The sequence below is a fragment of the Corythoichthys intestinalis genome, chromosome 4 (genome assembly GCF_030265065.1).
Source record: "Corythoichthys intestinalis isolate RoL2023-P3 chromosome 4, ASM3026506v1, whole genome shotgun sequence".
NCBI classification, from domain to species: domain Eukaryota; kingdom Metazoa; phylum Chordata; class Actinopteri; order Syngnathiformes; family Syngnathidae; genus Corythoichthys; species Corythoichthys intestinalis.
This window is the reverse complement of record NC_080398.1, coordinates 12,287,843-12,300,461: the sequence shown is the minus strand read 5'-3', so window position 1 is coordinate 12,300,461 and position 12,619 is coordinate 12,287,843. Positions and strand designations below refer to the sequence as shown.

At 39.2% G+C, this 12,619-nt stretch overlaps 1 protein-coding gene across 1 annotated transcript; it reads left to right on the top strand.

Moving 5' to 3' along the window:
- The first annotated feature begins 2,076 nt into the window (after positions 1-2,076).
- Positions 2,077-7,061, top strand: si:ch211-254p10.2 (solute carrier family 40 member 1). The gene is made up of 8 exons (XM_057834196.1): positions 2,077-2,179; positions 2,275-2,342; positions 2,725-2,884; positions 3,200-3,315; positions 3,480-3,606; positions 3,690-3,944; positions 4,077-4,745; positions 6,802-7,061. Exons 1-8 carry the CDS (start codon positions 2,077-2,079, stop codon positions 7,059-7,061), a joined length of 1,758 nt encoding a protein of 585 aa, XP_057690179.1.
- Positions 7,062-12,619: the final 5,558 nt, after the last annotated feature.

Genomic DNA, 12,619 nt, shown 5'->3' with positions numbered 1-12,619 from the left:
GTGGTATGAAAAATTATCTGAACCTGTTGGAATTTCTCAAATTTCTCCATAAAATCACCATCAAATGTGATCTGAAATTTGTCAAAATCACACAGATGTACAGTGTCTGCTTTAACTAAAGCCACCCTAACTTTTATAGATTTTCATATATCTTAATGAGCATAGCATGCAAACAATGACAGAAGCGGGAAAATAATTAAGTGAACCCTCTGCCTAAGGAAACTTAACGAGCAATTGAAACTAATTTTTACCAAACAATTTAAGTCAGGTCTGTGACCAATCACTGATGAGTGGTTTAAAGCTGCCCTGCCCACTATAAAGCACACACCTGGTAAGAACTGTCTTGATGAGGAGCATTGTCTGATGTGCATCATGGCTTGGTCAAAACAGCTGTCTGAAGATCTACGATCAAGGATTGTTGATCTGTATAAAGCTGGGAAAGGATACAACACCATCTCTAAAAGTCTGGATGTTCATCAATCGACAGTCAGAGAAGCTGTTAACAAATGGAGAGAGTTTGGCACTGTTGCTTCTCTCCCAAGTAGTGGCCGTCTACCAAAGATGACGCCAAAAGTTCAGAGTAGAATACTCAGAGAGGTAAAGAAGACCCCTAGAGTGTCTGGCACAGTCCAATATTTCTGTGCACACATCAACTATATGTAAAACTATGGCCACGAATGGTGTTCATGGGAGGACTCCATGGAGGAAGCACTGCTGTGTAAAAAAAAAAAAAAAAAAAAATGTTGCTTGTTTAATGTTCTGAAAAAGGCACTTGGACACACCACAAAAGTTCTGGCAAAATATTTTGTGGACTGACGAAAACAAAGTTGAATTGTTTGGGAGTAATACACAACATCATATGGGGAGGAAAAAATGGAACAGCTCACCAACATCAACACCTCATCCCCATTGTGAAGCATGGTGGAGGGAGCATCATGATTTGGGGCTGTATTGCTACCTCAGGGGCTGTCTCAGGGCCTGGACAACTTGCAATCATTAATGGAATAACGAATTGAAAAGTTTATCAGGATGTTTTGCAAGAAAACCTGACGCCGTTTGTCTGACAATTGAAGCTAAAAAGAGAATGGGCTGCAACAAGACAATGATCCAAAACATAGAAGTAAATCAATTCCAGAATGGTTTCAGAAGAACAAAATACACGTTCTAGAGTGGCCAAGTCAAAGTCCAGACTTGAACCCCATTGAAATGTTGTGGCTTGACCTAATGACAGCCAGACATCCCAGGAATCTGACTGAACTACAGCAGTTTTGGAGAGAAGAATAGGCCAAGATTAGTACTGATCGATGTGTTTGCATATTATCTTCATTAAAATATGAAAACCTATAAATGTTTGGGTGGTTTTAATTAAAGCAGACACTGGTTTTTCATATGTGTGATTTTGACAAAGATCAGATCACATCTGATGGTGATTTGATGCAGAAATGTGAGAAATTCCAAAAAGTTCAGATACTTTTTCATACCACTGTATGCCTGTGGTTGCAACCTCAGGTACTGCATCCGTACTCAGTGAATATGCACATATGTGTATTTTTTAGCAGTGACTTTAAAGTTATCCTTTTGGTGGAGTGGGCGGAGGGGGACATTGTCCTCCTCGCTGTCACGTGCCGTGGAATATGCTGGCTGCCTTTGTTGTCCCACTGCCTGTTCTGCTTTTCTGGCACTTTCATACAATTGTGCAATTGAGCACTGGGATGCTATTAAGCCTTTCAGACTTCTACAGCTTGAATTCCAGCTCTCAGGAATAACGAGCATCCCAATGTGGGATACATGGCACAACTAACATTATCAAGAAATAGCAGCGAGGATTGATTGTAACATCTAAAAACAAGGTAACTAACCAACTTTCGACTTGATCAGAGTTTAAGGATGCAGTTGTTCAAAAGCGTTAGTTTGGTTGCAAAAACAACTCATTTGCTTATTACCTGCTTCACGTTACTCTTAGATGCTATTAATGATTACTTATTGTTTAGAAGGTTGAAAAGTACAGGAGGACTTCTTTGGATTCATGTCAACTTCAAATACTTTATCAAAGGAGATTCCTTTCTTGCACAGGCAATGTCCCAGCGAGCCGAGTACTCCCAATGTGGCGGCGTTGTGGTCGAGTTGGAGTCTGACAACATCAGGAATGCGAGAGCCCAAAAAAACAGGAGCATACCAGGTGAGCTCATCTTTGAATACAAACTCAAAATGATGGCCGGACTCAAATACATTGTGCATAAAGTATCACCATCCCATTTATGCATTTCTCATGAGGTTCAGCGCTTATCTACCTCAAGGGTCCGAAGTTCCTCATCTATGTCAGTGGTGCATTGTCAATGTGGGTAAGAATCATCTCCTGTAGACATAGAAACACAGTTTTAAAAATCCAGAGCTAATTGAGTCTTGCAGCTCATTGTCTAAAAACATAGAATGCACTTCCATTTAAGTTAGAGTTGCCTTTTCTCTAAACATTTTCTAGAAAAAAAAATTATAACATATTTGTTCAGGTAGAAATTGAAGTAGATCATGTATGCTTGTAGTTCTGCAATTTAACCATGCATTATACTTTGTGAGTAGCCTGGCAAGCCAGCCAGACTTTCACCATGTTACAAGATACATGGAAAGTTAGTCTGAAGATTCCCACATATATTTGCTTGAACTCAGTGAATATAACCCCCCCCCCCCCCCCAAAAAAAAAAAAAAATCAACATTTGTGTTAATCAGGGGGACCGAATGTGGCACTTTGCCATCTCTGTGTTCCTGATCGAGCTGTACGGACGTAGCTTGCTGTTGACTGCGGTGTTCGGCTTGGTGGTGGCTGGATCAGTCCTCCTTCTCGGAGCTTTGATCGGAGACTGGGTTGACCGCAATCCTAGGAATAAAGGTATGCCGCAGCGATTTCACACCCTCCTGAAAATTTTAGCATGCATCACTTTGCATCAGTAAAGCGGGTGATAAATCAGTTCATCTCAAGCTTGAGGCTAAGCCATGTGTTGGTTTGCTGTCCTGCCATGTGGTAAATTGCATTTCCCTCCCAGCGTCTCAAGTGTAAATCACTTCCTGATTTGATTTCTGCAGTCGAAAAGCGACACGGCACAATGTTCACAGCCACTGACATATGGGTTAGGTTAGATTTCATAAATGAAAATACAGTATGATCAGGCTCTTTGAGTCTGTTTTGTTTTTGTCTTTTTTTTAGTTGCACATGCATCTCTTTTCATCCAGAACATCTCAGTGACACTTTGTAGCATTGTGCTCATGTTGGTCTTCTCATACAAGCAAAGGATTGAGCAAATCTGGGACGGCTGGCTTACTGTGAGTACCCTCAATTTATTGACGGCAAGTTGATTCACTCAGATGCAATAACAGAATAATGACTGCGATTATTCCTGCTGATGTTCCCCTCCATGCTGTGACCTTGTGACTGCAATTCTTCTCTGCTTCCATATTAACATGTTGCATCACAAAACTTACACAAGGTGGTTTGTTATACGGTGGTGATCGTCCTGGCAGATGTGGCAAACCTTGCAAGCACTGCGCTGACCATTGCCATCCAGAGGGACTGGATCATAGTCATCACAGGATATAATCGCGGCCACCTAGCTGGTAAGAAGACTTATCTCTTAATGCACATGGCCATGGTGGGTGAGGAAGTGCATTAACATTAGCCTCTCTGATCCTAACAAAAGGAATGAATGCCACCATGAGGCGGATAGACCAGGTGACTAACATCCTGGCCCCGCTTGCAGTGGGACAGGTTATGACCCTGGCCTCCAATGTAGTTGGGTGTGGGTTCATTCTGGGATGGAACCTCGTATCTCTCATAGTGGAGTTTTTCTTCCTGTCACGGGTATACCGCATCGTCCCTGCTCTTTCCCTGAAACCGCCAACGGCAGAGGTGGACCAGGCCAATCTGCAAGGGAAGCACAGAAGAGGATCACAAGGTATGAAACACAAATGGCAGAAAAAAAACATTATGTGAAAATTAATCCCTCTGTCAGAAAATTGTTCTTGCAGAAATATTCCCTTTCCAGTAAATGATTTATTTCTGACTGTGTTTCTTTTATTGGGTGAAGGTCAAGTAGTTCAGCCTTTGGCAGAGGGGAACAGCAACACCAGCCTTCACCTGAAAGAAATCACCAATTTACCGTTGTGCTTCCGGAGGTTTCGCTGGCTAGTGAGCACCTGCAAGGACGGGTGGATGTCCTACTATCAACAGCCAGTGTTTCTGGCAGGAATGGGCTTGGCGTTCCTCTACACCACCGTACTGGGCTTTGATTGCATCACCACAGGCTACGCCTACACTCAGGGCATAAGCGGCTCCCTTCTCAGTTTGCTGATGGGTGTATCGGCCATCACTGGACTGATGGGAACTGTCATGTTTACCAGACTTAGGAAGACGTACGGTCTGATCAACACTGGCATCATCTCGAGCTGCCTCCACCTGGGATGCTTGCTTATATGTGTGTGTTCCGTATTTGCCCCCGGCAGTCCCATGGATCTCAGCTTGCTCATGCCCTATTTTACCTCAAACTCCTCCTCTGAATTTGAAGGGCTGGCGAGCCAAAGACAAAAACACACGTCTCCTTTGAGGGGAAGCAGCAATCAGCCACTAGTACCAGACCGCTCCTCCATCCACTGGACCAACAACACTGTGCTTTTTGACAACGTACCCTCCGGTAGCACACCAGAGTCTTACATCTCCATTATCCTGTTGTTCATGGGGGTCATCACTGCGCGCATCGGTGAGCGGACACAGTTAGAGCAACACTCGGCATTCGGTAGAGCTCATTTACTTTTACACAGTACATTCACTGGTGAACACTTTGTTTTCCCACTTTGTCAAATGTCACAATCAATACTTAATCTGTCGTTCAACCCTTCTGGTTAAATTTAAAAGGTCACTCAAATACACAGAACATAAATATAAGGCAGCTGGAGGTAAACAGTTGAGTAAACTAATCTTACGGTGGAAAAAATGCAAGTAGTTAAAGAGATTTGTATCAATTTTATCAGACATGAACATAGGACACAATCACCTTGCCTCTCTGGGAATATTAAGGCCAAACAAGGTGGTATACATGGCTGCAACCAAAAGTAGTGCTGTTCATTCAACTTCAACTATTTTGCCATGGTTTAGAAAGAACAACATCCATCCTAAGACATGCGAGGCAACATTGTTATACTTAATCTAACACGAGCATCCAAAAAATTGGTTTGGTTTGAACCTTTAAGAGTATTAAGATTTGTGATTTTGCAGTTTGTTGTTCACCTTATAATATTTTGGATTACCTCTTATACAAAAAACATAATTTTGTTTTCATCTAAAGCATTGTGCGGAAATAAGCGAACAGCCACATTACGAATTGCACGGTATCAAATCAAATCAAATCAAATTTATTTATGTAGCCCCTTTACAAAAACCTGAGAGGTCCTCAAAGTGCTTCACGTGATATGTATTAAATGCATTCTGAATGTATACAGTACTTTCAGTATACTGCATTTTTCACAGTTGTGGAACATCTTAAGGTATTCAAAATAGCTGTATAATGCAGATGTTAGGTGCAGTATGCAGATTGATGACGATGCCCCTGCAAACTGCAACCAAGTGCAGAATATTTATTTGTTGACAAGTTTTGGATATTATAACACTTATGTGCAACTGCACATAATCAGAGGTGGGTAGAGTAGCCAAAATATTTACCCAATTAAGAGTAGTGTTACTTCAAAATAATATTACTCAAGTAAAAGTAAAAGTAGTCAACCAAAAATGTACTCAACTAGAAGTAAAAAAGTATTTGGTGAAAAGAATACTCGAGTAATGAGTAACATTGTGAGTAACTGCTTACAGTTTGTCTGTTTTTTTTTTAACAATGGTATTTATTTTTATCAGCACAGTTATCCATATGAACTGTTGTTATGATACTGTAGAATACATACAGAATACATAACCAAATTAAGCCAAACAAATTAGAAAAAAAAAGACATTGAATTCTGGCAAGAGAAAAAAAAACATTAAAAAAAAACGAAGCATTATTCGTCCAAAGAGCATGAGTGCCCTCTAGTGGAGGAAATAGCTCCTAGTTTGAATAGTGATTAGTTCCTTCATAGCTACTATTACAAAATTAAAAGGATCATATCTCCGGTTTTCCGTGGTCAATTGGTGCCAAATAAAAACTGGGAGAAAGGTTAAAATCAATGCTTTCGAGTCATGTTGAGGGCAGCGCTCTATGTCAAATACCTCATTGTTTACAGTGCTTTATAGATGCCATGTAATTGAAAAGGCTGGCGTGATCATAGAACGGCAAGCTTGCGTCTGATAGGTGCAATGGAGTTATGTGATTATTGAGCTACTCTTGGCATTGCTTACAAAAAAAATCTTATATGTAGAATAAAGAGGAAAAATGTAACGACTCTTGCGTAGTCCAAAGTAGCAGAGTAATAGTAGCGTTCAACTCAAGTAAAAGTAAGAAGTATGGCTTAGTAAAACTGCTCTTAGGATTACATTTTCCTTAAAAAGTCACTCAAGTAAATGTAACAGAGTACATGTAATGCGCTACTACCCACCTCTGGACATAATATGATATATTGTTAGGACTACCTTAATTCATCGGCTGCCATTGAAAATGAATTGGGTGTCTGACACAGTCATGGCAATTGAAAGTCCTCCTAAGTTAAAATATTTAAATTAAATGAAGCTATATTGTTGTCATTGGCAGACAATGAGTAAATCTTTTGAGTTTTTTTTTCCTTCTTCTTTTTCAGTTTTTCCTTTTTAAAACCACATCAACTGTGTTACAGGTTTGTGGTCCTTTGACCTAACAGTGACCCAGCTTTTGCAGGAGAACATCGGTGAGACCGAGCGAGGTGTTGTAAATGGAGTGCAAAGCTCTATGAATTACCTGATGGATCTGCTCCACTTCATAATGGTCATCTCTGCTCCACAGCCACAGCATTTTGGCATCCTAGTTCTCATTTCTGTACTCTTCATCACCACTGGACACACTATGTACTTCCTGTACGCACACAGAGCTAAGAGAAAACGTCAGCTGGACACCTAAATGAGGGGCAAGTCCTGCAAATGCAAGCATGAAATGCTTACTGGCACTGAGTCCGCTCTGACCGCGTGAAATGAAATGTCTCCCTCCTGTTCTGTGACTTAGCCGTTCATTTCAGCACACCACAGCTAGAGTCTGTCTCAGCGGCTGCCTTCCTGCAGGGCCTGCATGTGTTAGAGCAGCAAACCAGAACTCAGGTGTAATAGAATGGGAGCAACACTGTATCATGAATATGAATGGGCGCTATAAATGCAGCAATGAAACCTCTAGGGGATATGTCCTAGTGGAATTTACAACAGGACTCTATGCCTATGTAAACCCCAAAGGATCATTGCAAGTGAAGCTTTAAAAGCATTCTCTATAAAAGTGGATGAATGGTGATATTTTTTTAAACCTGCACATACAAAAGAAGTGCTGTTGTGAGGAAAACACTGATGCATAGAACAAAAAGGTATACAATAACAGTATACAAATGCTACTGATACACCCACTTGGAAATATTCCAGAATTTCCAAAACAAGGGGAAAAAAGGGAATTATCGATGAGTTCATATGAAAAACAAATGATTCAAGTAAATGCTTGGCAAGTTAAAGTCATCAGTGCTATCCATTGTAAATATTTTTCAAGATGTTCGAAATCAACACTGTCTATTGGCCTGTTGGTTATGTTCAACTACAATTTCATATTTCAAACCTCACTTCAAAAGAGTAAAAAAAAAAAAACAACACTGTACGGCATATAGCACTTTTGTATAGTTTTCTGCTGCAAAGTTTTCATATTGCCTCGATGTACATCCCACAACCATCACCACCTCTGCAATACTGTATATTTGTATAATTTAGCCCAGGACATCTACATATTGTGTGTTGTCACTGTTTAGACTGATATCATCCTTATAATAAAGAATCATTAAAATGACATTTGTCTTGAAATGACACATGCCTAATAGCGATAAGGAAATCGACACCAATGTTTATTTACTCCAGGTCTCCCCCTACAGTTGTTACAACACCATTGTTTATTTACTCCAGGTCTCCACTCCCATCCCAGTTATATTGTACTAAGCAGCCAGAACCTAGACTGAAAATTGGCACCGTAACAAAAAGAAGCATCATTTTATTAATGGATATTGCTATGCGGGCGCAACCCACCATTGCGGCATTGTTCAGATGGGAGAGTTGTCATAAACCCAACCTGAAGGTTGTTTTAATTACCGTATTGGCCCTAATATAAGACGGTGTTTTTTGCATTGAAATAATTCTGAAAGAGTGGGGGTCGCCTGATATTCGCGGTCGAGACATTATACCCATTCACGACGCTAGATGGCGCCAGATATCATTGAAGCGATGTTCTGTCATGAGAGATCTCAGCTACTCTCAAGTTTAACCAGTTTGCATTATTTTATTGCAATGTTTTTCGTTATTCAGATTTGTTTCAAGACTACAGTTACAGTTAAACTTCACTTTAATGGTTAATGCAGTTATTGCAATTTTGTTGTTTTATCACAATAGATTGGTTTATTTACATTTCAAAAACCAGAAGCCATTCATTTACAAATGTGATTGCACTTCAGTTTATATATTTAAATGTTCAGATATTATGATTTGAATGAGGCAAAATAACATGCTTTTTCTCTCAAATATATTGTTATAATCATTTGTTTCAGATGTACTGTAATTATTTTCTGTATAAAATTAATTTGGTGATCAAAAAGTCTTTATTCAAACTTGAGTCTTGAAAAAGAGGGGGTGCTCTTATAATCAGGGCCGTCTTATATTTGGGCCAATACGGTAGTTGTGCAATGTTATCAGAAAGGCAAGTGACTTGACTCACCTTATTGTAAGAATACTGTAATTTTCAGACTATAAGACGCTACTTTTTTCCTTCATTTTGAACCCTGCGGCTTATAGTCCAGTGCGGCTTATTTGGGTAAACAGGTAACACTTCATTTCACAGCGGCGTCACAAGACTGTCATAAGACCGTCATAATTATGACATAACACTATTATGGGCATTACTGAATGCTTACGACAGATGTCATTAAGTGTCATCCGGCAAATTATGCCACTTTTGAATGGATGTAAAAGATCCATGCTGGACAAGTGGCATAATTTGCCAGATAAAAATAATTGACATCTGTTATAAGCATTCTTTAATGCTCATGACAGTGTTATGTCATAGTTATGACTATCTAATGACAGTCTTATGGCACCATTGTCAAAGTGTTACCAAATACAATAATTACCAATTAATGAAACAACTGGAACAGTAACTGAAGAAATAATTAGCACAGAACATAAATTTTGATTGTTATTTATATCCGTAGCGCTGCAATGCATGCTAGGAGGCATGTTGGACAACAACAGTGTTGACAGCAGGTAGCAGCAGAGGTTGACTGTCTCCCCCAAGGGAGCAGTGATGGCCAAATGAAGCTTCTTGAAGCAATGAAGCCTTGTAGCCAATTAGTTCAAAGCTTCATTGTGAATCATCTGGTCTTATGACAGTCGCATGATGCCGCTGTCAAATAAAGTGTTCCCTGTTAATATCTTTTGGTGTAAATATCCCATAATACCTTGAGGACAGTTGCGGTTTATAGTCCGGTGCGGCTTATCTATGAACAAATGCCGTTTTCTTGCCAGATTTGAAGGGTGTGGCTTATAGTCAGGTGTGCCTTATAGTGCAAAAATTACTGTAAATAGCAGAAGAAAATTCTTGAGCATGAATACTTGTGTCTGCCTTTTTTTTTTTAAATGTTCATAAGTGTGACTTCTGAAAAGTCATTTATGCAACAACAATGTTCTTAAACCATGCTGCTGTTATCAACTCTTTGTTTTGCAATCATTTTAAACCAGTCAGCCCAAGTGTAATACATAGGACATCGGAAGGGGTAAAATACACGTAGAATAGAATGATGTAAAATTGTCTATAATTTATCATCATTTTAACTGTAGGATAACATCCAGAGGTTGAAATATTTGGCTATCAGTGAAAATGTGCAACAAGCAAAATGAGCTTTCATCACTTCTTCCTTCTTCTGTTTGTAGGCCTCGAGCATCCCAAACACTCTTCATGCTATTCCCTGAATAACGTGCACACACTAACAAGTCTGACTTTAGGCATTCTCACTTTGAAATTCGTTTACTTGAGAAACTAGGTCAGTGGTAGCACACTGAAGCTGCAGTTGCTTCACTGAGAAACTAGAGAAGGAGCTCACAGGAGCAAACACTACAAGGCTGTTTGTTCTGTTTCAAGGCCAATCAGATCCCTCCTTAAGGCACTGTACGTACCTTTATATCTGTACAGTCTCAAATCTGAAGGAAAAATGCCCTTCAAATGGCATAATTCGTAATTCTACCAAAATGTTTAGGAAATACACGCAAAAATCTAAAGGGTGAATCTATGTCATCCTTGTCATCGAGGAATATGTACATGTTTTCGTCATTTTACATTGTCATCGCCCATGCCGTCTTCTCTACACTCACATACCTGCACTAAAAGAGGGAAAATATACAGTTACACCGGGAGATCGACACCAGAAGGTGAAGGTCCAGAGCCAAGAAAATCATCAAAGACATTGACCACCACAAGAACAGACTGTTTCAGTGGCTCCCCTCTGACAAGTGCCTTGGCTCCCGGCCATCAGAACTTTCTAATCACAGGAGTAAAAATTACACGCACACACGAAATATACCAATTTCATGGACAGTTATAAAGTATAATTGGTCGTATCCTGTAATAGTGGCTAATTTTTATATTATTTTATTTGGGTGAAAATTTTAACTAGGCAACTTTTTCTATATTTTCCACAATTTAAACCAGTTACTGCGTGTTCTCATATTGTATGAGACATGCTCTCATGATTATGGGAGGATTTCTCCAATTGAGTTTTGAAAAAAATGGAGAATCATTACGAAAGAGCAACAGCAATTGTAATCACGGACCCTTTTTCATATGGCACTTCAGTGAGTCATCACATTTGGGACACAAGCTCAGGTGAATGGCCTTGCAAAGACTCAGTCAAGCATTTCACTGCTGACTGTGGAAAAATCAATAGAACGTTAATAGATGGTTAATAAATGGTCATATGGGAACAATTAATGTCCTTGGTCAGTATACAGTATAATGTGTAGATTACACTGTAACCTAAAATTTAACCAGGATTAAAGCAACACTTGGTAACTTTTCAACCTTTATAAAATATTTCCATAACATTTGTGATGACTGTCACCTAGTTGAATGACACCTCTTTTATATCTTGAGGTCTGTATTGCTTTCACTGGCTCTTATTAACTTTGAGGAGGGTGGCAGGATCCATACCACACAAAAAAACTACAAATGTGCTGACTGCTTTGCGACATACATCACTTCCCCCTTTCCCCATTCATTATAAAGAAAGTCGATGCGAACACTTTCGTGCAAATTCTGCAAAGATGGCAGAGCAACAAAACAGACAAAAAGTTTTGTCCAAGGAGGAAAAAAGGGAGGCTACTAGGATAAAAAAATACTCAAGAACAAACATTGGCCCGGCCTTCACTCACTAGCGTGATGCCTCCACCGCCCAACTGGACTCGTCAGCGCTGACGAGTTCAGGTGGGTTGCGGGGGATTAGCCACAATAAGCCACACGGTTGCTAACCGTTCATTACCTTATTTTAATTCACCCTCCACACCACTGCTGGAAACAGAAATGTCGTTTAATCAATCTGCAGGCGACTGCGAGATCGTAATTTTACAACACTGTGCAGGTGTACGCGGGTCCTCATGGGAAACGCGGTCTCCATAAGGCAAAACACTAGCTTTTGTCCGCCGGTGTCACTAAAATTGACTAAAACTGACAAGCTACCTAGTGTTGCTTTAAGCAAATTTCAGTTATCATTACTGCAAAGGATTGTTATTAAGTTTATTATTAATTATTAAGTACTATTTTAAGTATTTGAATTATTGAATCTGAAGGTTTGGAAATCCTTTAATTTATCAATTCAGTCACTACCACTACAAGCATAATTCTAAATATATTTTTCTCCATCTTTTTTGTGAGGCTACCACAGTGCTTTCAAATATGAAAAGTATAATGATAAAGTATATCCTGTTCTATGAAATTATATTTGGGCGAAAAGTAGATAGGATACTTTTTGCATATAACGGTACTAAAAGTTCTAACTAGCACTTGCCTTGGTGAACATAAAGTTACTAATAGACAGCATAAGCTACTAAAACCACGTTCCTAGGCTGAGAACCACGCAGCACAAATTAATCCTAACAATAGCCTTTATAATACTGCTGTATGAACATTTGAAATGTTTAAGTTTCACATTAAATATTGCCAGTAATACAGTTAATGGAAATTATGATTTATGAAGTTGGTGACAATTTGAGCACATGAATACATTCCCTTACAATAGTTAAATTTAAATACTGAATGATAATCACAGCACACAGAGTATGAATTGTGTAAGAGGAAAATACAAATTGAACTGGTGGGGCTTTATTTTAAAAAATATGATTGAAAACAATCGGGTTTAATAAAGTAGAATTTGAATTTTTTATTTATTTATATGTTTA

Coding starts and splice junctions, on each gene's coding strand:
- si:ch211-254p10.2 (XM_057834196.1), top strand. CDS start 2,077: ATGTCCCAGCGAGCCGAGTACTCCCAATGTGGCGGCGTTGTGGTCGAG. Junction 2,885..3,199: donor CCGCAATCCTAGGAATAAAG/GTATGCCGCAGC, acceptor TCTTTTTTTTAG/TTGCACATGCATCTCTTTTC. Junction 3,945..4,076: donor GCACAGAAGAGGATCACAAG/GTATGAAACACA, acceptor TATTGGGTGAAG/GTCAAGTAGTTCAGCCTTTG.